The sequence below is a fragment of the Salminus brasiliensis genome, chromosome 3 (assembly GCF_030463535.1).
Source record: "Salminus brasiliensis chromosome 3, fSalBra1.hap2, whole genome shotgun sequence".
In the NCBI taxonomy this organism is placed as follows: domain Eukaryota; kingdom Metazoa; phylum Chordata; class Actinopteri; order Characiformes; family Bryconidae; genus Salminus; species Salminus brasiliensis.
In genome coordinates this window covers 6,834,262-6,859,641 of record NC_132880.1, presented here as the reverse complement: position 1 = coordinate 6,859,641, position 25,380 = coordinate 6,834,262, and the positions used below count along the sequence as shown (strand labels likewise).

Genomic DNA, 25,380 nt, shown 5'->3' with positions numbered 1-25,380 from the left:
AAGACTGAAGCTATAATTGCTGGTAGCAGATGGGGGACAGTTTTGGTGGTCCAACAGGCCTTGCATGGTTGTTAGGAGTCCCCCTTTTCTTTTTGGAATTCCAGTTTTAGAAAACTCACATATTTTCATGGATTTTTGGTTGACATCGTATTTTACATCAGATTTTCTCAGAAATATCTCCTGACCAATTAAAAAACTTACTGGTTGTTTTGATTAGAAATAAAACCAACGGAAGCCGGCCTCTGACTTTTGACATCCTCTCTCTATCTCGTTTTCTCTCTGTCTCTGGTTTGAATGTGAGAGAATTAACACGATCTACCCTGAGGGACAACACGAAGACATAGCAACTCTGTTACCTCACATGCTTCATGCATTTACTCACACACTGTGATGAAAGCTGGAGAGGAAAAACAACAAAACACACTGATAGAGAGACAGAGAGAGTGGGGGAGGGAGTGAGTAAGTGAGCGAGAGAGAGAGAGAGATGAATGGGGCATCTAATCTGAACTGCATTTATGACTCAATTTCCTCACTATGCCTCCAAATCCGTTCACCGATCCACCTGCCGACAGCATCACCTGCACTCAGCGCTTATGAATAAAGCAAGGGTTAATAGAACCGCACAGCAGAGGGTTAAAGGGTTAACAGAAACAAGCCCGTGTTCTCCTGTCAACACCTTCCCGTGCGGGAGAACACACGCGCTTTATGAACAACACACCAGCCTGCCAAAAACACTCGCTCACATCAGCGGCAGTAAATCACCTGTAGCCTCACCCATGGGTTACAGAGACACAGAGACGCCACACACACGCACACACACACACACTTAGACGCGGCCTACGTAGGCTTGAGGGAGCATGCCGATGCTTTTACAGTCAAAAGAATTTTACAACACACATATACACACTCACATACACACGCACACACACATATTTATGAAAAGTGCCATCACACTCAGAAGGTGTATACTGATGTGGGTGCTTACACACCACTGGGACCAGCTGTTTGTTTTTACTGCCCTGTTTTCTTAGCCTACATAGGGGTCCGAAAAATTAATGTCTTCTGAGACTCGCTCACCTCTACATATTCTTCTACACTGGAAATTCCTCCTAGCTGTTTTTGGCATATGTACAGTACTACTACACTACTATGCATATTATACACAAACTTCCTATTATGAATGATATAATAAGATGCAAAAGTGTGGGCACCCTTGGCAAAATGACACATTTGGTCACTTACTTTAAAGTTGAGAAGTTGCAGAATTGAGAAATTGCAAATTTCCAAGTGAAACGTCAGATTCATTATGTATTATAGCTACGTTCTTATAATGATGGATCACATTTTCCTCATAAACACTTAGAAAACACTGTAACTATGTAAAAAAGCAGCGTAATTAAATTCCAATAAGAAATTTCTTCATAAGAACGAGTGATGGTGAATGAGGCCTACAATTGTAGGCAAAGCCAAATTCACAGTTATTCTGTTTCTAATCTTCCATTAATAAAAACAACATCTGGGCTCCAAATGTGGCTTGGTTGTCTAATGCACTGGCACTATGGCCTGGGTGTTCAAATCCCGCAAGTTAGAACCATACGCAATGTCGCTTTGCCATCAGTAGCCAGAGTTTGAGAGAGCACAACTGGCCGTGCTCTCTCCCCTCATCACTCCTAAGCAAAGTTGGCCGGCACTGGCGTCTGTTAGCTGGTGCAGTGAAGCTGGGGACCTGGCACCTGGCTCCTCTGAGCGCATCGGCTGCCTGGCAGCGGCACGTTGGCGGCAGTTCGAAAAGAGGCTGGCTGGCCTCACATGTGTCAGAGGACTCCTTATGCTCCTAGTTTCGGGAGCCTAGCTAAAGTTATGGGGAGCTATGAACATGTGAGTTAACTGGCAGTATCAAACTGAGAGAAAATGGAAAAATTGACCTTCACTTGTCTTAATTTTGGTTCTCAATATTTTTAAAAAGACCTCTTTTTGTTAAAGGTCTATGATGTTTAGGTAAGGAGATTGTGAGGGACATGATATTTTCTACTTGGATTTGCTGGGATTTTGTGGAATCCATTCTGCCCTCCACCCATGCAGTACTGACAATGCCACTGGCAGCAACACAACCCCAGAACATGATAGATCCACCCTCATGCTTCACAGTTGGCAGGGTGTTCTAGATCATTTTTTTCTCTCCATCAGTCTACAGTTAGTTTTCTAAAATGCATTTGACTTGTTTAGATGTTCTGAGGTGTTCTTCAGACGATGGGTTTTGTGAAGAGGTCGCAGGTAAGATTTCCTTCTAGGAAGCAATGCTGCACAGTGGAACAGTGCACCACCCTAATGACGTAGCTAAACTTTCATGCAGGTTCTTGGTAGTCATATGAGGGCTTTACATTTCTAAAATTGTCTTGGTCTTGGTCTTCTTGACATGAACTTTCACACTGTAGAAACTGCAAGATGGAAATGCTTTAGGTCTGCAGTAACTGCTCTGTTCTGAGACAGCTTTACATTCACTGAATCACAAGATCATTAGTGAGGTCAGGTACCTGATGTTAGATGATTAGTTCTGGATCACAGTCCATTTTAACTTCATCCCAGAGATACTGGATGGAGCTCCGTCACTTCAGAGAAGTTCACAGTTCCATTGCTCCAAAGCTTAATGCTGGGTGGTCCTTATACACCCAACCATCCCACTCTTCCCAATGTGCAACTGTTCCAGTTCCAGTGTCCCAGTCTATGGCAGTGCTTTTCCATGGAGATTATAAAAGCTGTGTGCTCAGCCTGTGTTGTCAATAACTGCATGCTAACATGGCTGAATTCTCGAATTAAAAAGGGTGTCTGAATACTTTTTTAAAACTGTACACCGCAACATTTTATCACCACTGGATGTTACGTTTCTCACAGTTTCATGCATTGAAAACAGTGATTCCAAACTTTTGATGTATGCATGTGTGTGTGTGAGAGAGAGAGAGTGTGTGTATTTTGTCTTTCCATTTCTATCATTGAAATGTCTCACTAGAATAACATCTATTACATCAACACAATACTTGCCAAAACAAGCCAACTGAAAGCCAGCAACTGTGTTTACCTAACATATGTGCAACCGTTCACCACACTATCTCTCACTCATTCACTCACTCTCTCTCATTCTCTCTCTCTCTCTCTCTCTGTCCATTCCGTCATTGCCACTCACTTAACCTCATATCTCCGAAGACTTTATAAGAGACTGAACTTTTAATAGAACTTATTCCAAGTAATTTCTAAGCATTTCTATTGGTCCATTCATCATGAAATTCTGACACCATGTTAAGAACAATTGCCAGATTCTCATTATGTCAAAATGTTAAAAAATACTAAAGAAATAGTTATAAAAAGATATTTCAGCATAGCATGTTTTCCTAATGCTGAAAAATGATTAAGTTCAGTATGTCTGTCTTGACTGGAAATTATCTGGATGATCACCACCCAACCTCACCAATAACTCCCCAAGTCATCCCAAAAGTACTGGATGGAGCACCATCCATCAGTTTTACTGCTCCACAGCTTAATGCTGGAGGGGCTTCATAGCCCTCTAGCCCACACCTGGCAGTAGGCATGGTGCCAATAGGTTCATGTTGATTATCTGCTCCTGTCTTGTCTTCATCACGCGGGTCAACAGAAGTATGCAATGCCACGATCAACGGATCTCAAGGACCTCAGAAGAACTGCATTGATGCTCACTAGGCTGAAAAAGGCTGCAAAGCCTTAGCGTCCACCTATCCACTGTAAGCCCATGATCTACAAATGGAGGAAATTCAGCACCACTATTAATCTCCCAAGGAATGGCGGTTCCAGCTAAATTTACTCAGCGTGTGGTAAATATTATAGAAAGTCGTAGAAAGGACCCTGGGATGTCATCTAATGGCCTACAGTCCTCTCCTGCATTCAGTAAAGTCAGTGTTCATGAGTTCAACATCAGCGAACACTGAACAAGAATGGTGTGCATGGCAGGATAGCCAGGAGGTGCTACTACAAAAAAAAAACACTGCTGCCCATCTGAAGTTTGCTCATGACTGCATGGATAAGCCAGAATCCAAAACAGAACTTCTTGGTTTACATTTATGTTTAATATTTGGCAAAAACCAAACACTGAATTCCAATATAGGAACCTCATCCCAACTGTTAAGCATGGGGATGATAGTGTCATAGTTTGGGTCTGTTTGCTGCCCTGGGACCAGGACAGTTTACCATTACTGATGGACCTCTGAAGTCTGGATTGAGGACAATGGCCCTAACCTCAAAAAATAAATGGTTAAGACAGAATGGCCAAGTCAACGTTCAGACCTTAACCCAATGGAAATGTTGTGGATGAACCTAAAAGAGCTATTAGCCCCCCAGCATTGAGCTGTGGAGCAGTGGAACTGTGTTGATGCTCCATCCAATGCTTTTGGGATGATTTGGGGAGTTGGGGATGAGGTGGGGTGGTGATTATCCAACATCCTGACCTCACTAACACTTGTCGCTGAATGCAATCAAATCCTCCCAGCAGTGCTCCAAAGTCTAGTAAACAGTAGAGACAGTTACTCCAACAAAAGCTGGATAAACTCTTTTTTAATAGCCTTGATTTCAGAAGAAACACTGAATGAGCAGGTGTCCCAATACTTTTGTCCACAATGTTGAGCCATTTTCCTCAAGCAATAAACATAAAATCTATAATGTGTTCATGTTATTTGTTTAATTGGATCCTGTTTATCTAATTGAAGGGCTTAAGTAACGCAGACTGCTGGTAGATGATTGTCTTATCTTTATGTTCCTGGGTCAGAGACGTGTTGTCTGCACTACAGCTATACTACAAAGGTACACCAGAAGTACTTCAGCTTCACAACAATTTATGTCCTTTCTGACCAGTGAAAAAAGCATTTTGCCCTAAAGGAAGTATGTGGATGTGAGTTACAATCCCTTGACAAGCTCTTTAAATTTTGTTTGTGTAGATATTAGGGGGAGTGAGGGCTTACTCCACAGTCCAATTCCAGTTTCCCAAGTCTGCAGATTCTTCTTTTTTTAAGTTTTCTCCTTCAAAATGTACCCAGCCTCGAAAGCCTCTGCTCTGAGGGCTGTGTTTTCAAGGGGCATTATTTTGAGAGTTAACTGCGAATGGAGTCTCTGTGTGATGGATGCTATGAGGCATTTTCAGATCATATACTGCACCCTTGTGGACAAGGAATGACGGAGCAGTTTGCATACATAATAATAGCATGTTTACTCCAGTGTTTTTACTCTAGTACTTAAGCAGAAATGTAAAAATGTAGAGGAACGATGAGCTCATAGGCCAAAGCCAACCTGTTGTGTTTTACAGTGCTTTCTCTTTTCATACTTCGTTGTTGAGAAGTTCGGCATTTAAGGACGAGAACAAGGGGTGTGAGTGAGCACATCCCTTCTGTGAATGTTATGCCGCAGTAGAGCCACCTTTGGTACCATAAAGAACCCTGTTTGTAAGAACCTTTCAATTGGAAAATCAAGTGAAGGTGAATCAAGATGGTTCTTTACAAAACCAAAAGTGGTTCTTTTATGGCAGGGGTCAAAGGTCTGGACCAAGACGATGTTCTGTCCAGAGCTGGGCCTGCACCCTGGGGGCAAAAGCACTTCAGTAGTTAGTCAGTAGATTCAGTGTCACATTCGTGGACTGCTGTAATTATATAATATATAATCTTCTCCTTTTTTCATCTTCTACAATTTTTGGCAAAGGGAAAGGCAAAGTGATCGGCTTTTATTTCAAACATAATATTAAACATTTTCCATCCATCCTCTCTGCGGTGGGTGAAGTTTACCACACAACTACTGCTTATCATTTTTTTCTCTCTACACTGTTAAAAGAATAAGATCCACAAGGAACTTTTTGAAGGGTCTTCAGTTTGAAAGTGTGGATGAACTTTAAACAACCTTAACAGGGTTGTGGGTTTGATTCCCGGGCTTGGCAAGCTGCCACTGTTGGGCCCTTGGACCCTCTCTGCTCCCCGGGCGCTGGAGTTGGCTGCCCACCGCTCTGGGTGTGTGTGTACTCACTGCCTCTAGTTCACTTGTATGAGTGTTCACTACCATAGATGGGTTAAATGCAGAGGACACATTTCGCTGTACAGTGACAAATACATGCACCTTCACCTTTACCTTATAGGAACCTTTTTCTTCTTAAAACCTTTTCTTGAAGGTTCCTCCTTAAGTACTTTAAGAAGTTCCTCCACTGTTTCAAACTGAAGAACCTCCTAAGGTTCCTCAAGGATCTTATACTCTTAACGGTGTAGCGTGTGGAGTGCTGCTTTCTGTCGCTTTCTGCCCGCTGCGTACACACGCACCTCTGTTATGCTGATGTAACTTTTCTAGCCTTTGCAGCACAGGTTTAGCGGCCCTGGAAACTCATATGCTTAGTTTATATTAAATGTGATGCTACTCAGCCAATCAGATTTGTGCATTATGATGATAGCTGCGACTCCAGAGAGAGGAGAAACAGCAATTGGAGACCAAAGCTAATTCACATGGTGATTTTATGAAGAAAGTGGAGCAAAAACCCTCTCACATTTATTCAAAAGCATTCTGCCTTATTTTATTCAAAATTAGAAAATGATTTAGATTCATTGAGAATATTTGTTATTTTTATGCTATGAGTGCTGTGAGTGTTCTTGCCCCCCCCTTTTACTAAATGATCTAAATGATCGGTGTACTAATTGTGGGCAAGGGAGGAGGGAAAATGCTGATGAAAGAGGGGTACCTCTGGGGACGATGTGGTTTGCTGTCTCCTGTGTGGCCCTGCCCATCGGTGCTGTGTATGGTGCTGTCTGTGTAACTATGCATGTACATAATCAGTTATTGACTACATACCTTATAACTACTAGGCTACTTATATGTATACAGGATATGGCTCTAAATCATAATGCTGAGGGGATTTCTCTAACTACCCCTGCTCTGTGGCATCTCTCGAAGACCCATTTGAAGCGTCTGTATGTTTAGGATTGTACATCTTCATGTTAGAACTTCCAGAATCCTTAATATGTTAAGTAACTGTTGTTGCTTATGCTTAGTACCTTGCTAAGGAAGTATTGTTATTAAGTACTTTTTTGTAACTTTTTGCTTTCAATTCCATAGACTTCCATAGACGCCTCTTTCTCTTACAGTTTACAATCGAGGACCACTGGCATTGGTGTACACCATCATGCTGTCCCACTCATTTTCTCCGCTCTTATGTTGTTGTTTTTGGTTTGTTTGTTTTTTACTGGTGAAATTGGTACATTCATTGAATCTTCAAACTGTCAAATCTGCTTGAATGATTTAACCCCTGTATGTGAGCCCACACTTCTGTCACTCTCATAACATATTTAAAATCAGCATCATAGGCCCCAAAATAGAACCCTGTGGAACTCCACATGATATGCTAAACCAAATGGTTACCAACCAATATACAATCAGTTCTGCATTAGGATTAATATCTGAATAAAAAAACTAGGGTTCAAGGGGTTAAAAGAATCGGATCGAAAGCATTTAACAAATACTGTTGTGCCACTAAAGCTCATAGAATATGCTGTTAATGTGTGAAACAGATGCTCATCAATGCTTTCTTTACTTGTATCCTTTTGTGCTGACTTTTCCAAAAATTCATTGACTTTGATGCTCTTCGAAGGTGTTATAGATCAACCAGAATGATTACCTGCACAGCCTAGGCATATGGCTGCATTGATGCTCAAAACACCCATTTACCTAATCCTGTTATCCTCTCTTTAATCACTCCATCATATAAACTGATTGATTATGCAACCCCTGTATGTTAAAGGGACACTCCGGCCTAAAATCTTGCAAACATCTCAGTGGTGTTACCGCTATCTCGAGAACAAGATTTTCTGGGCTAGGACAACTGCCTTCTGATGGAACCCAGTAAAATCTACCAGCACTACGGGTTGGAAACCTAGGCTGTTTGAAGTGTTTTTTCCCTGCAAGCTGGTAAGTGCAGAAAAGAAGCCTGTCATATAATGCTACTCCTAGAAAGCCGAATATCCTGTATGCATTTATTAGCCCCCACACCAGAGGCCTAGCAGTGACCAAGCAGTTAGGGTTTCTGTATTCTACTGGATCCCATTGCAGGGGATTCCCAATGGTTGCATAACATATTTGTATAATTCGTGCTGGGCACTGGAGTGAGAGAACGCTGATGGACTGAAACATCCACCCGTCCAGACATCATTCTTCTCTTGCTTATTCCTGGTCTGGGTTGCAGTGGACCTGAAGCCTACCCGGAATCATTGGGCTCAAGGCAGGAATACCCCCCCCCCCCCCCCCCCACACACACACACACGACACAATGTAATTGTGTACTACAGTTGTAGTTTAGGCCCGAATATTTGAGCTACAATCACAAAACGACAAAAGTTTATGATGGCACTTGGAATGATGGTCTATCTAACCCAGTAGTTCTTTCCCATTAATTTCCATTCATTTAGCTTCTTCTTGATCTCCAAGCTACAGCTGTCAGCAGGACCCATCACGGTCATCCGTTCATGCATTAAATTCATCAGAATTGCTCTAAAGATTCAAGAACTTATGTACCGGATCAATTTATGTACAAAGTATATCCAAAGGTCGATTGTATTAACAGGGAGTTCATCCCCCTTTGCTGCAGTAGGAGGCCTGCATCTAGATGTTGGACTATTGCCTGGATTTGACTGCATTCAGCCTCACAAATCCAACACTGAGATTGGATGATTGGTTCTGGATCACAAACACCACTCCAACTCATTCCAAAGGTGTCGGAGGGAGCTCCAACACTGTAAAGAACACAGTTCCTCTGTTCTACAGCCTGATCCACAGTGCTTTGGGGTGCTTTATAGCCTTTACTTGCACTGGGTCTGGTCATCATCAGTGTGGCTGCTCCAGAGTGTCCATTCTATTGCTATTTGTTTTCTACGGAGGTTATACAAGCTACTTGTGTGAGCAGTTTTGAAGTCCATGGCGTCCTTTCTTTCATATCCCTTCACTCTTAATTCCATTAAAACCCATTGATTTATACTAAACTTCTTAAAATTTGAAGCGACACATCAAACATTTCATAATCATGATTATCATTTGGTCTTATACTGAATAATCAATCAAAAGCCATTCATTTTGGCAGTTGGACATAACCTACATTCTTAATTTTCTGTGTTTTTACCCAGTACTTTAATTCAGTTCCTGATTTTTGGGACCACCAGGGGGTTGGGAATCTTTTTTTTTGCTGAAGGCTCCTGACATGACATTCACACCTCATGTTGTGCTAATGTGCCTGTCACTGAAACCTGATATGGATCCCAATCAGGTGACCAGAGTAGTAGCTGTCCAGTCATATCAGGAACATTTACTGTCAGGTGTGGACCGTCTCAGTATGGATCTTGAAATGAGACCCAACCTGAATGTCCACATACCAAGAGTGGATGGATCTCACGTATGGGTCATGGGTATTTCACATTCCCACTCTTTTCAAGATCCATTTGAGATCATCAGGCATGTTACCAACCTGTGACCTGTCAACCTATAACCCTTGGGTTTCGGTTTGCAGCTCAGGCTAAGCCATATTCTTCAGGTGAATAAAGCCTTTATATCAAGTGAAGGCTCTTTAGACCTACATAAGGCTACAGACGTGGTTCTTTATGGAGCCAGCAGCGGTTCTTCTAGTGCATTGTTCTAAGAACCATCTGAAGCCCCTTTATATTTAGGAGAGCAATAGTTGCCAATAGGCTCTTATGATATGTGGATTAAATCTTGCCACATTCTGGACATTGCAAGCAACAGCGTTCACCACCCCCACCCTCCCCTCCACACACACACCCACCCCACCCCTCCAGTAATGATTACTACTACTTTTCCTCCCCACACACGCGAGTAGAAACATGTCTTTGTGGTGGGGCTGCTGAGCTTCAGTGTGTTCTAACGCTGCAGTTACATGCATACTGCATAGTACACTATATGTCCAAATGTTTGTGGACACCCCTTCTAATTCTAATTGTGAATTTCCCCACCGCGGGACTAATAAAGGACTATCTTATCTTATCTTAATGAACGCATTCAGCTACTTTAAGTTGCACCCATTGTTGACACAGGTGTGCAAATGCACACAGACACACACAGCTAGTCCCTGTAGAGAAGTACTGCCAATAGAATAGGACTCTCTGTATTAACATATTAGCGCCATGTCTGATGCCAGGTGTGGGCTAGAGGGGTATTAAGCTCCCCCAGCATTGAGCTGTTGAACAGTGGAAGAACTGGGTTCTCTGGAATGATGGATGGTGCTCCATCTAATACTTTTGGGATGACTTGAAGAGTTGGGGATGAGGTGGGGTGGTGATCATCCAACATCCTGACCTCACTGATGCTTTTGTCCCTATACGTTCGTTCATATATCCCACAGCTAAGCAACTAGCATCCTAGCACCCAATAGAGCATGTGCAAAAATGTTGAGCAGGCCCATCGGACCTCAATATCGGATCAAGGTGCTAAGAACAAAAGATCTAAGTGATCTTCAAAGAGGGTCCATTAGTTAGGCATGGACGGCAGGAGCTCCGGTCACCAGAACTGCTCGCCAATAGGAAAACTGACTATAGTGACCTCTGCATTTAGACTGGACACTGGTTGGACACTGCACACATTCAGTAACCATGAATCTCATGCTGTAGTGGGATATGTATGAAAAAACTGAAGATCAGCTGTTCCTGTGAAGGACTTGACTAGACTGTGGATGAGTGAGTATGGCATACACCAAGAGTACCAATGGTTCAGGCCTGAATGCTTGACCCTCAACAGTAAGGGGACTGGTGGCTGTGTTATGCCGTGGGAGCATTTCATGGGCACGGTTTGGATAAACTAGCTACCTTACACTCTTAAAAACAAAGGTGCTACAAGGGGTTCTTGGAGCGGTTCTACCTAGGTAAAAGGTAGCGTGTTCTAAATATAATTTATGGTTTAAAGAAATGGACGGAAAGGTTCTTAACCAATGTAAAGGTTCTGCACACTCCAGAAAAGTTCTATCCTGATTGGACTAGCCTCTTCCAGTAGGCCAACACCCCCATCCAGAGGGCACCAGGGTTCACTGAACGGTTTGATGTGCATTAGAATGATGCTGTATCCTCCACAGTCAGCATATCCCATCCCAACTGAACTGCTATCTGATAACAATAAAGTCAAGACCAAGATCTGGCATTAAGTGAAGCTTTACGCATTTGCTGGCCCTACAGGTGGTCAAGCAGTCCATAAACCTACCCTGTGCCCACCTGTAACTCCCACGTGTCTCATTTAGGAGGATGGGTAGGAAGGGCAGGTTCACAACGCAGCACGTCCAAAAAATAGCACTGGACAGTCACGCGCATGAATTTATTAAGGGAGCACAGTCTCTGGTTGTAGTTACGAGGCTCGTGTCGTAGCTAAGCCACGGTAGTAGACGCCTGAGAATGCTGTAGCTGTGACATGGGGGAACAGGTCATCTTTTCTCCACCCGTTTCCATTTGCCCAACCCCCACATGGCACAAGTAACCGCCCTTCTTCATCCCCTTCAACCGAACATGATAACACCCCCTCGCATTTTTTCTACACGCACACGCGCCTGGCCGGGTGGGGGTTGTAGTTCCGCGCTCGCACTGCCCAACCAGCGCAAGGGCCGCGTTTGACTACAACTCCCAGCAGCCCGTTCGGCCTCGAACGGTTCCCGTCCAATCTGAATATGTGGGCGGAGAGCGTCCGCCCACAAAAAACGCCGTAGCGGAGGGTTTTTTTTCTAACTGTAGCTCTAATGCAATTGTGCATGAAAAAGTCTGAACGTTTTTGCAATAGCGAAAAGTGAGCGCAGGACAGACGGCGGACAGACGGGCGGTGAGGAAGGGGATTAAAGCTGAGAGAATAAAACACACACACAGAGAAGAGCGGGGCGTATTTTGGCGTTCACTCGATATTTAAATACAAGTGGGTGGGCCCTAAACGCCAGGCAGGAGCGTTAACTTGGATTTGGACGCGTTTCGTCGGACGAGAAGGAAAAGGCAGAAAGGGAAAAAGTCGCAGGCTGGTGTCGGCGCCCGCTTTCCAAAGGTACAACGCGCTCGAGTTTCGTCCCCACGCTTCTGCTTTATTTTCCCACGGGCTGCCGTGTTTCGGTACCGCCCTTCCTTCCTGGCGGGGCTGGGTCTGTTCGTCACTGCGCGCCGTTTAGTGCTCGGTGCGGTCGGTCGGTGGAGCTACGCCACACCACCCAGCAGCCATTCGTGGGGAGGAAAAAAAAATAGGCCGTCCTTCTCCGGGCTTCTGCCTGCCTTCTGCCTCTGCCTCTGCCTCCACGGCGTCCGGCCTTCTTTTTTTTTTTTCTCACTCTTTAACAACTCCTCTCCGGTTTTATTAATGCGGGATGAGTGGTACGTACCCTCCCTTCCTCCCTCCCCTATCGTCTCCACCCCTCTCTCTCCCCCCTTCCCTTCCCTCTCCTCTCCTCTCCTCTCCTCTCCTCTCCCTCTTTCCACGCGCACCGACGGACACTCGCCCTCCCCGTGTTTTCTGTTGTGTTAACAGAGGATGGCTTTGTAAGAATTAGCTAGCTAGCTGCTGTCTCTCATGGCGTTGGGCAATGTTTTGCTTGTGCAGTGTGCATCTGTGAAAAGGACCAGGACCAGGACCAGCCCTCCCCCTTTTTTCAGGACTGTCTGTGCTCCTCTCTGTGCTCCTAACTAGCTAGCTCTAGCTCATGTCTCTGCCTCTCCTGCATGACCTGTTGGAGTGAACCTCCACCTCCCTGGAGGTGTTTTCTTTCTCTGCCCCGAGTTAGAGGCGCCTTGCTCGGGCTGGTCTGTTCTGTCAGTCCGCTGGAGCACTTCGTGTTGTACTGATCCAGGCATGATCTCGTTTTTGCAGATCAAAAGAAAGAAGCCATGGCCACGGACGGGGGGAAATCGGGTGGAGGTGAAAGGACCACCAAAGGGAAGACCCCAGGATCACAGGTTGTGACTGAGCTTTACTTACACTTCCTGATTGATTGATTGCTAGCTAGCTGGCTGGCTAACGTTAGCTGCTTCACTCTGTAGCTGTAGCTGTAGCTTTAGCTCCCACAATAACAACAACACTGTAGCTAATTAACTGTCTGCTCCACTGTAGCTTAATTATTTCATGCTTTAGAATGTAAATGTACAATAAAATTAACTTAATAAATCATAACTAATCCATAACTGTTGATTACACCAAGTCCCTGAACACCAGGGATCTTTTTTCTCTATGTTTTTTGAGTGTGTGTCTGTGTGTCAGTCAGTTTATCAGTCACTATTGCTGTGACCCAGTTTTGGAGTAAATTGCGTGTTTCTCATGCCCCTCTTCGGGAAATGGAGAAATTGTGGTTCACACACACCCACCCACTCTTCCTGTAATCCCGCCCACATCTGCTGAAACTGACAGCGCTTTTTTCCTTTTTTGTGTATGTGTGTGTGTGTGTGTCTGTGTGTACGTGAACAGGACGCGCAGCCGTCGCCTCTCGCTCTGCTCGCAGCCACATGTAGTAAAATAGGAGGCGTAGGCGGGGAGGGCCAGGCCGGAGCGCAGCAGCAGATCATCATAGACCCCAGCCAAGGTTTGGTGCAGCTCCAGAACCCCCCTCAGCAGCTGGAGCTTCTGCCGGCCCAGTTCACAGGGAACGGCTGGCAGATCATCGCAGCCTCGCCTGCCACCACCACCGCTGTGGCCAAGGACAACGTGCAGGCGACCAGCGTGGCCACTGTGGCGAACATGGTGGCTGTGGACGGCACGCAGGGCCGAAAGGTCAAAACGATCGGCGCCAACAGTGCCTCAGTGGGACAACAGCAGCAGCAGCAGCAGTTTCAGATCATCCAGGTGCAGAACATGCCCAATTCCACCGGAGGGATCCAGTATCAGGTGATCCCACACATCCAGACCGCTGATGGTCAGCAGATACAGATAAACCCCAGCAACCCCACGGCCTTAAACGTCCAGCCAGAGCAGATCCAGCTCATTCCCGCCGGGAACAACCAAGCCATTATAGCCACCCCTCCGAGGGCGGCCTCCGCCAGCATCGTGGCTCAGAACATGACTAGTCAGGCCATCCCGCTGCAGATACGCCCATCCTTTCCGCTCCAGGTGCAGACGATCCAGGGCGCACAAGCCCCAATGGTGACAACGTTACCCATAAACATTGGCGGCGTCACTCTAGCTCTGCCCGTCATCAACAATGTTGCTGCGGGTGGAGGATCTGTCCAGCTGGTCCAGACAAGCGACGCCAGTGTTGCTAATGGCAACCAGTTGATAGCCACCCCTGTCACAAGCGCAGTCAGTGGAGCCGAAACCATGGTCGTGGCCACCAGCACGACGACGGCTGGCGGCGCAGAGTCCATCGTCACGACTACCGCTGACGTCACGGGCACGGCGGCCTTGGATTCGGGCATGGAGGGTCAGAAAGACTGCCAGAGCGCAGATGGCACGACCCAGTCCAACGGGCTTCAGCTTACGCAAGAGCAGCCAGCTCAGGTGCAGCAGTTCCAAATCGTTGCCCCCCCAGTGTTGCAGCAGATCCAGATCCAGCAGCCGCAGCAACAACAGCAGCAGCAGCTGGTCCAGGGCTCCATCCAACTACAGCCAGGCCAGACCCTGCAGCAGGTCCAGCATAATGTCCAGTTGCAGGCCTTCCAGAACCCTGCGCAGGTCCTGATCCGTGCACCCACGCTCACACCCACGGGTCAAATCAGCTGGCAGACGGTGCAGGTGCAGAATGCCGGCATGCCTCAGCAACTCACACTCGCTCCTGTGGCCTCAAACACCAGCGGAATCACACAGATCGCCCCGCTCACCATCGGGGGGACGCCAATCACCTTGAACACTGCCCAGCTGACCTCCGGGACGGGTGTACAGACAGTGAGCATAGCAGGCCTGGGCACCGCTGGGGTACAGGGAGTGCAGGTGCAGGGAGTCCCCCTCACCATCACAGGAGTGCAAAGTAAGAGACACATTGACAACGCTTGCTTTTGCGCTCTGAACTTAGAACCCGTAGTGAAGTGTGAATGTGTAATAAGGGTGTAATAATTTACACAGTTCATAATTGAGTTCTGTGTAATCGGGTGGTGTATTAATTTCTTTACATTTTTGGACACTATAAAAATAAGGAGTGTCTGAAAATTGCTTTGTGTTAATATGCTAAGATTTCCACTTTAGTTTATTAGAGCATTCAGCTTTAAAAAGGCAAGTATTAAAAACAGTAGTGCCTAAATCTCACAATAGTCACAAGCTAAAATTTCAGCCCCAACATGCTTGCGAGATCCCAAACTTATAATTGTAAAGCTGCAGTTTAGTTGATAGTGTTGATCACAGAAATATATTAATAAGGATTTCAGTAGCTATTTATTTCTAATGTCATTTAAACTAATGTAATGTTCATGGGATACTAGTGCTTGGCAGTGTGTCTATATATTCGGTGTACTGTTTAAAATTCACCCTGCACTTCTCATTGCTTACATCCTGTGTAGCGATATGCAATAAAGTGCAGAGCCAAATTTAACACTCTATAATTTAGACATATCACAAACAGCTTAAACACTTAGCATTGTCTTACTAACGACAGTAGGCTAGCACCCAAACAATCCTGAAGGAACCTGGGCTGTGTTCACATCTGTCTGATTTAACCTAAACCCGTTCGCTTCCGGAGATAAAACTTTAAGCACATGTTTGTGAGTTTTTTTTTGTAAGTTCAGTTCATAAACTTTTAAAACGAAAAAAAGAATGCAGCAGTGACTTTAGGTTTATCTATCAGTTACTATTAAGGTCTGTTTTTTGCACAAAAAATATTTGATATAGTTTTGTTGTGTAGTACAACAAAGTACAGTGTAGTACAGTGAGCCACTGTTAACCTATAAAGACAGGCCTACTGTTTCTAATAGGATTCTGAAATGCAAATTATTAATACATGTTCAGTCAGTCTTACTGGCAAAAATAAATATGTGAATAAATTAAAGTACAGTGAAATTAAAAAATACAAAAATACAATGATGCACATTTTTGGTCATATCGCCCCAGCCTTGTGGGATACAATCTGTCTGATTCCTTCATTCTGACAGATTACAGTACCGTACAGGAAGCATGGGGGGCGAAATTCTATTCTCTTCTATTACTTCTGCATACATGTGAAAATTACTTGTAGCACAGAGCTTGCCATTGGCAGAGAAAGACTAAATTGGTAAATTAGTTAATGAATCAAATAATCAAAAAAGTCAGTTAATTAATTCTTTACAGTCCTTTTCCTTATATTTTGTTGATTTTCTAAGTAAAATACATTAGCAGGTCCTGCAGAGAGAACAGTTTTTATTTATTAGCTAAATGTAACGGTTTTGAAAAATTATATGAAATATGCTGTAAAGCTTTGTACTTTTTGTTCCCTTTATGCTCATTTTAGCAAATAACCAGTAACTGTGCATTAGAGTGTAGAGATTGAATTAACCTGTTTTCAATCAACAAACATGCAGTATGACCAGGAGCGTCCAACACTTGCAAATGAGTGTATAGAAGTGCAGTATTATTAGCTTTGTCCTCCACGTTGCATTGTTTAGGCCAGTAATACACTAATCATTAAACATGTATTTGATTCATAAGCAGTCTGGTAGACATCGGTAGACAAATTCATTGGGTTTTGATCAGTGTTCAGTGTAAACTGGCTCTTACATCTGTCACTTTGTTCATTTATCTGCTATCTTTCATATATATGTTTCTTTTTTTTTTTTTTACATTAGTAGATAGATTTTGTGGTATTGTGGGCTAGCTTTGGCTGACTCTGGAAATCTTAAGAGCACTCCAGTTTGCAGTGCATGAAAAGTGCATTTCACAGACTCATTTTGGCTCTGAATTGCACTCCTCGAGTAAAAAGCCAAGCTGAAGCATTATTTAAGTGTGAGCTCGAGTTTGACAGCGCTCCCAGTACTGCCGTAAGCAGTTGCAGATGTCAGTTTGCTGACTCTTTCTCCTTACAATGTTGTGAGCATACCTAGCAAGCACCCAGGCCTATGCACCTTTGAAAAAGCTTTAGCTAAACAGCAAGGAACACTCCAGATTTGGACTACAATCAAAGCCACAGTAGGAGTAAATGTGGCCTGTTTGCCTACAGATGCCCACAGATAGGCTGTCGTATGTTTATTACCTGTTATTAGCGCTTCATTTCTGAATACAAGGCCGTGCTACATTTGAACTGTCAGACGTGTTGTCATGTTTGTTGCAGTTGTGGGGAAAAAACAGTTGGCCCAAGTAACGATGTGTCCGTTATGTTTTCATGTCTCTGTTCAGGTCAGCAACAGGGTCAGGCAGGGGTCAAGGTTCAGCCCGCCCCAGTGACGGTCACTGTCGGGAACATAGCCAACGCGGCCCTAAACGCAGTGAGCCCGGAGCAGATGGGGCAAGCCCAGAGCCCTTCAGAGCAGGAGGGTCAACCAAGCAAGAGACTTCGAAGGGTGGCCTGCTCGTGTCCCAACTGCAGGGATGGGGAGGGAAGGTATGTGCTAATAACCCAACTTTAGGAAACCCACCAGCGGTTCTAGACCTGCAGTGTTTTTAGACATTTGGCTCATTTTGGTGTCTGTGACAGAAGCTCATCATGCCTGCACAATATGGCAAACCATTTGTTTATGAATTTTGATTAAATTACATTTTTAATCAAAGTGATCAAACATTTAAACCTTATTGGATTTGCCATGACAAATTAGCATGGCTCATACAGCATCCATTAGTGCCTAGTTAGCTGGGATAGGAAACTGCCTGAAGCATAGAAAATTGTTTTAGCCCACTTGGGAACTAACCATGACCGACCGCTACAGATGTTCAAAATGCAATGTTCTGTAGAAGTAGATAGATGATAGCATCAAGGGGTTTAACAAAAATATTGCATTATCCGTCTAGGAATTACAGCTATTTTTACAGTTCCTCCATTTTTGCAGCATTAAAAGTGATTGGACAATTGACTGAGTGGTTTCATGGCCAGGTGTGGCCTGTTTCCTTATTGGAGTTGATTTCAAGTGCTGAATGTTAAGCTGTTAAGGAACTCGCAGTATGTGGTCCAATAAGATATTGATGTATTATTGAAGTTTTGGAAGACAAAACAGACCTATCAGAGAGATGTAAGCAGGTGTGAGCAGAAACTGTAGGAGTGGTGATTTTCTAAAAGGAAGGAATACGCTGGAGAGCTGAGCAACTTGAGTATGGAGATGGGAAGGAAGAGTTCATAAATCAAAGCCTTTAATTTAGACTGTCAAACATGGTGGAGGCAGTGTTATTGTATGGTGATGAATCAGTGGAACTGGGCTCCTGGAGCTTAGTGATGTTCGGTTGGTGAATGCTCACAGTAATCATACTAGACACACATTCTCATTCTTCATGCTCATGTCTCGAAGAGAGGTGGCTTGTTCAAACACCACCAATACAAGTCTTTTATTTTCCACTCCCACAAAGCAGACCTTCAGACTGCTCTGTTACCTTCTGAAACCACTCCTCACTGCTGCAGGTTATGGATATGGAACACATGAAAAGGAAACGAAGGACAGAAAGTGGATTTGGCCTCATATAGTTGATATAGGGTGCTTAAAATATGACTGGATTGCCCTCCAACCTGTTCCACTGGGTTGGATCGGGACATCCCTAATTGCAAATACAGATTGACCTGCAATGGCCGGGTGTGGCTTCAGGTTTCATACCAACCCAGCAGGACCTTTTGTGGATCAGACTGGTGACGTCTGTGAAACAGGTGTTAGTGGAAGCAGTCTGCATCGTTGTCTGAAACTGAGGATGTAGAAATGCTGCTGTCTCTGCAGATACAACTCAGACGGAACTGAGGGCTGCTGGGGGAAAGTTGCCCTTTTTATTATGCTGGTTATTAATGCAAAAGCAGTTTCACAGTAGGTTTCATAATGATTAGGGTTAGGGGTTCGAGTATTGAAAGCACGATTAGCGGAAAAGGGCACCTAGGAGCGTTGCTGGAGATTAGATCTTTAAATAGAAGTGTGAACATACTTTTTCCATTTTAACACAGCACTTCCTGCTGCTTAAATTTTTTTATATAATACTGACATTGTGAGCTTTTTATAACACTGTCTGTAAAGAATAAAAAAAGTAATGTTTCTAAAATGGTTCACTCAATAAGGTCAAAGCTTTATGGACACCCCTTCTTAGGAATACATTCAGCTACTGTATGTCTAGTCCCTGTAGAGATGTACTGCCAATTGAATAGGACTCTCTGGAGCAGATACACATGACCCTACTGGCACCATGCCTAAAATGCCAGGCTTGGGCTAGAGGGTATAAAGCCCCCCAGCATTGAGCTGTGGAGCAGTGGAACTGTGTTCTCTGGAATGATCAAGCTCTATCTAATACTTTTGGGGAGAGTTGATGAGGATGCGGAGGGGCATCCAACATTTAACATGCTCCAATATCTAATAGAAGGTCTTTAGAACAGTAAAGACAGTTATTCCAACAAAAGCAGGGTAGAAATGTTTCCCAAGTGTCCCAATACTTTTGTCTGTATAGTGTATATTTTATAGTATGACATTTTTCATTTTTTACTATGAAAGATATGTGTACATGTTCACTTGTTCCAACAGAAACAGTGATCCATCGAAAAAGAAGCAGCACGTGTGTCACATGGCAGGATGCGGGAAGGTCTACGGCAAGACGTCTCACCTGAGGGCCCATCTGCGTTGGCACACGGGAGAGAGACCCTTCGTCTGCAACTGGATCTTCTGTGGCAAACGCTTCACCAGGAGCGACGAGTTACAGCGGCACCGCAGGACGCATACAGGTACATACACACACATACGCATTGTATCACTGTGGGGGGAAACATTTAAAATCACTATTTTCAATAATATTAACAAAATTGAATTGTGGGTAAATGTTTTTAATATGATGCTGATGGATAAAAATAAATAACCGAGTTGATGATTCCATTGAGAAAGATGTATAACCTCAAGAGTTAAGATTAAAATAAATATCTTGTGGTGATAAAATGGTAAAGCATATAGCTCCACAAGACCTTAACACTATGGCTTGAAATTGAAATTGTTTGAAATTGAACATCCCTGTCTTAAAATTCTGTCCAAGTAGGCATTTGTTACATGTCTGAATCCTTGATCTCTTATAATAAATTGAGTGAAAATATGCTAACGACCCATGCTAACACCAAAAACACTAGCCAAACACTGCATGTAAAGAAGCAAGGCATCAAGGTAGGCTGTAACAAAGCCTGTATTTACAAAATTATGCAAACACTCCTTCAAATCATGGCGCTTTAAAAACAGCCTGAAATTGAAACTGACCCTTTAACCTGGTTTATTATTCAGATGAAAAAAAAAAAAAACGGTTATATATGTATAGTTCATATCCCAATTTAAAACACCAGGTCATTTTGTGTCATTCAGTTGTAATGAATTATGGCCGCCTCTAAAATTGCTTCCATTATTTGGTTACATCACCATTCACCAGTGTGGAAGGTTCAGCAGTTCTCTGATAGCTCCAAAAATTTGCCTTGGAAATGCATCATGGGAGGAAAACGTGTTCTGTTTGCCGAATTGTGTTGATTTTAATAGGGCACCTGTTGCAGATTCAGGTATTCAGTCCCCATGCATTGTGTTATGGAGTGCTGGACTTGCACCACTGAATACACTCAGATCCTCACAGCAATGTTCCAGCATCTAGTATAAAGCCTGTAAAGAGTAGACACTGTTGCTGTAGCGGAGAAACACTGGCCTTTTGATTTTAGTGGATAAGCAGGTGTCTGCAAACATTTGGATATGTATGGTAGATAATCCTCAAATTAAAACGCCCCCCATTCAACCAATCCAGGGCATCTGAAGGCAGCACTTAGTTGGATCAGGAGAGGTGCGTTATGGTCCGATCCAAAATCTACTGGAAGATGTCTCTCCAAGAGCAGGGTTAATGGCCGCTGATTTACAGTGTAGTTGTTATTGTTGTTGTTATTATTATTATTATTATTGACTAAATGAACGCAAATGATTCATTTGACCAGAGATTTGGAAGATTTTGGGATGGTAGTGTGCAAATAAGTAGTAGATTGAGATTAAAATATTACGTAGGCTCACATGTCAGGAGACTAAAATTCCCTTTGGTCCTCATTAGGTGAGAAGAGGTTTGAGTGTCCAGAATGTTCCAAAAGATTCATGAGGAGCGACCACCTGTCAAAGCACATCAAAACACACCAGAACAAAAAAGGAGGCACAGCGCTGGCCATTCTCACCACTGAGGACATGGAGGACGAGGTGGAGGAAGGCCTGGGCTCGCCCAGAATCGTCACAGTGGCCCCGCTTTCCCAGGATTCCAACCCGGCCACACCCACAACATCTAACAATCTAGAAGAGGATTTTGAGTAGCTCTGCCTACGAGTCCTCCGCTGAAAGCACCATGTTTTATGTTGGTTTTTAGTTGTATGTATTTGTTTGTTCCTTTTTTTTGTAATGAAAATGGACAGCTGTTTGAGTGATTTTTTTTCATATGAAAGTGTAAAACTATGGAATATTATAATACAAAAGAGTAATCTAAAGAGTATGGAGAATTACCATTGGTTTTAAGACATACAATGACTATTGGTGATAATGGGATGGAGTATGTCCTATTTACAGTAGCACAAGGAGGGATCTGTTTGGTTCCCAGTACGAGAAATCCACTATAAAAAGAGAGAAGAAGAATCTGTTTCTATGCACAAACTGTATCCTTTTGTCAAATTGATTATCGGTCGATTATACAACCTATTCAATTTACTGGGAAGAAGGTGTAATCTAGTTTTGATATAAAAAGTAGATGAGCCTTGTGTCCTGCAACTCGAGGTCAGTGGTGGTGGTCTCTAACGTGAACGCAGACCATTAGTGAGAACCTAAATCTGTGCTCTAGTTCTACAGTACTACTGTAGTTCGCTGTGCTTCGCTGACTCTAATCTTCTAACTGTCATCACATCTAGACACGACAAGGGTGTGTTTCACAAAAGAGGATCCTTCAGTTGAAGGTGGTTTACCAAATGTGAGGATTATCTAATTGCAGTGTCACTTTCGTTTTCTGGCTATAGGACAGGGTTGACATTTGGCTTGAAAGAGGACTACAGCACTTTGTTTATCTAATCTTTAGTCTGCCGCATTTGTACCATGTGGTCACTTTCCAAGAAACGAATGTCCTTGGAAAACCTGTAGACCATTTGCACTTATACCAGTTCTGTTATAGCCAGTATAACGTACTACTTCTCAGACAGTCCACTGTTTTGTTGTGCTTTATCCCTATTGGTCCTCTGGAGGGTCGTTTTGAGAACCACTGATCTAACTAATTAATAAGCTCACATATTGGTTGCTGTTCTATTCAGACCATCCATCCAATCCATTAGGAAGCTAACTGGTTATTGTTCTATTCTGTTATCTAGCTAACTGATTGGTTACTGTTAGATTCAGCAGTCTAGAAAACTGATTAGATGCTGTTAGATTCAGATATCTAGCCAGTGGCCCAGCTCTTTTCCTGGAGGCTCAGTGTCCAGCACATTTTAGTGGTTTCCTTGCTCTAAGCACACCTGGCCCAGCTAAGTAACTCATAAACAAGTCTCCTGTGCAGAGCAGTGGGCCTCCAGGACCAGATCTAGCCAACTGAGAAACGTACCTGATTAGTTACTGTTATAATCAGTAGCCAGTCTTTTATCATCTTGGATAACTGATTGTTACAGTAGCTACAGTTAGCTTTGTAGATTGCAGCAGTTTCATTCAGTTATCTGGCTAATAAGGAAGCTAATTGAATTGCTACTATTTGATTCAGTTGTCTAGCTAATTAAGAAGTGAACTGATTTGCTGATGTTAGATTCAGTTATCTAAGTGATTCAGCAGTCTAGCTAATTGGGAATCTGATTGGCTACTGTTATATTAAGATTTGCAGTTAAGCTATTGGCTACTATTGAATTCAGTAACCCAGTTAATTGATGAACTGTTTATTTGTTTGAGAAGCTAAATGTTTGGCTACAGTTGGATTCAGTTATCTAGCAATTTGGGAAGCTAACTGTTTGGCTGCAGTTGGATTTATTATTATTATTATTATTATTATTTGGATATTTGAGAAGCTAGCTTTATGGCTACTTGTGTATTCAGGTATCTAGCTAATTGAGAAGTTAACTGATTGGCTACTGTTATATGTTGTTTTTTTTTTGTTTTGTTTCTTATATTTGAGAAGCTAAATGTTTGGTTACTGTTGGGATTTAGTTATCTAGCTATTTGAGAAGCTAACTGTTTGGCTGCAGTTGGATGTATTATTATAATTATTTGGATATTTAAGAAAGCTAGCTGTTTGGCTACTTATGTATTCATGTATCTAGCTAATAGATAAGGTAAATGTTTGGTTACAGTTTTTTTTGTTTTTGTTGTTTTTTTTTATATATTTGAGAAGCTAAATGTTTAGTTACTGTTGGGTTCAGTTATATAGCTATTTGATGAAGCTAACTGGTTGGGTATCTTTATATTTAGCAGATATAAGTGAACTGATTGGCTAAAGTTGGGTTCAGTTATCTTGTCAACAGATCTGCTGGTATTTGAGTTCCTCACTGTCTGAAAAATCCTGCTTTGTGAAACACCCCCAGGACTGTTTGACACCACATTCTTGGATGTACTACATTTTATGCAGATACCAAGCTGTCAGATCGGCCTACGACAAAGAGATACGAACAGAGAGAACCAGAGATACGATGGAAAAAGACACACTGAAAGGGTCCTAAAAAAAAAGCACATAAAATTGAAAGATTTATGAACTGATGCATTCCTGTGTGGAAATGGTTGACGTTAAAAATAAGGTGTCAAAAGTAGACGGGGGGGGGGGGAACAATCTAGCTTTCTAAGACGTGCTATGTTACATGAAAGCAATACTATAACGACAATCCTTGAGAAACCATGTTTACATTAGAAAAGGGGCAGAATAGATTTCTTTGAGATATGAAAAAAAAACAGCCAGGAAAAAAAGGTCTTTGGTGTCTCAGAGTCATATGAACTGTACTACAATGCCTTAACTCAGACTGCAGTACCATTCTGTAAGGAATGAGTAGTTTCGATGGGTGGGGGGGGCTTTATCAGACTATGAGTCGTGTACAGTCGCACACAGTTGACCATATGTTTCTTTTATATGATGATGATGATAAACACTGTGGCCAGTTAGGACATGCTGGGTACATTGTTTTTAATCCCTATTGGAGCAAAGATTTATGAGCGTCAACCTTCTTGACATCAGCGTTTTTCTTTTGTTGTTGATGTTGTTGTTGCTGTTGTTGTTTTTCCCCTTTTCTCCTAATTCCTCCTTTCTTTTCCATGGCAGTCCCCAAGCTGGCCCACCCCACCCACAGCTCCCAAAACAGGACTTCTCCCATCAACCTTTTACACTTTAATTTTGATTCAGCCCTTCTTTGCTCCATCTTACGCCCCCCCAAACCCCCCTACTGCACTTCAATAGAACCGGGGCCACTTGCTTCTGCTTCTGCTTTTGAGGGGTTTCGAGCCCACCTTAGCTCAGTTTGGTGTTCTGAGATGTGTCTGGTGGTGTTTTTTATATTTGTGGAAATTTGTCAGTTCATTTTTTTATTATTATTTTTTTTGATCCCCCTTTCCCCTCCCTCCCTCTTTCGTTTAACACAGACTGTGTATATCGCTAATTTATTATTTATCCTTATTTCAATATTTGCCTTTGCAAATCGCTGATGTGTATCGTACGCTGTCGAGTCCGATTATGTGCAGCATGTTTTTCTTTCTGCGCTAGTAATGATTTATGATTTCTACTCGTGGTCCTTTTTTATAAGTATAACCATAGCTTTTTAATTTATATGACTTTTTTTTCTCACACCATAACTTGTTTCAGAAGAAAGAAGAAAAAAAAGAAATAATAATAATGATGATAATAATAAGTGGGAAAAAAAGTTTAAAATGAATGGTTGATACCAAACGATTTAGATGTTTTTTGGTAATATTTTGTGTGCTGATTTTTTTTCTTTGATATTTTCTAGTGACATCTCATTTGTAAATCTTTTTCTAAGATGTTGGTTTGTCCTCATGACATTTGATAATGTTTTTTTTCTCGCGCCAGGTTAGCCTAAAAGGCTCCGGTTTATTGATATTTTTAAAATAACTTTGTACAAATGTGTTATGTTCATGGGTAAAAAAAGGAAGAAAAAAAAACAAATAAAAAAATTAGAAAAAAAACCTTTGCCTGCATAACACTGGAGATTAAAGTGAATAAATCGGTCTTAAATATACAATTTATGTTCATATCAGCTTATTTGATGCTTGTGACCAAACACTAACTTTGAATGATGGTCAACATGTAAACTTATTAGGAAGCTCACTGATTGGCTACTGTGAGATTCAGTTTTCTAGCTTA

General features: G+C 42.8%; 1 protein-coding gene across 2 annotated transcripts; it reads left to right on the top strand.

The window, feature by feature from the left end:
* The first annotated feature begins 11,739 nt into the window (after positions 1–11,739).
* On the top strand, positions 11,740–24,432 carry sp4 (sp4 transcription factor). 2 transcript variants are annotated; one of them, XM_072675321.1, is made up of 6 exons: positions 11,740–12,057; positions 12,871–12,956; positions 13,462–14,953; positions 17,284–17,488; positions 19,587–19,783; positions 21,121–24,432. In XM_072675321.1, the coding sequence occupies exons 2-6, from the start codon at positions 12,888–12,890 to the stop codon at positions 21,369–21,371; spliced, it is 2,214 nt and encodes a 737-aa protein (XP_072531422.1). In that variant the 5' UTR covers positions 11,740–12,057; positions 12,871–12,887; the 3' UTR covers positions 21,372–24,432. The 2 variants fall into 2 exon arrangements, with proteins under 2 accessions (XP_072531422.1, XP_072531421.1); XM_072675320.1 differs by lacking the exon at positions 11,740–12,057 and adding an exon at positions 12,069–12,377.
* Positions 24,433–25,380: the final 948 nt, after the last annotated feature.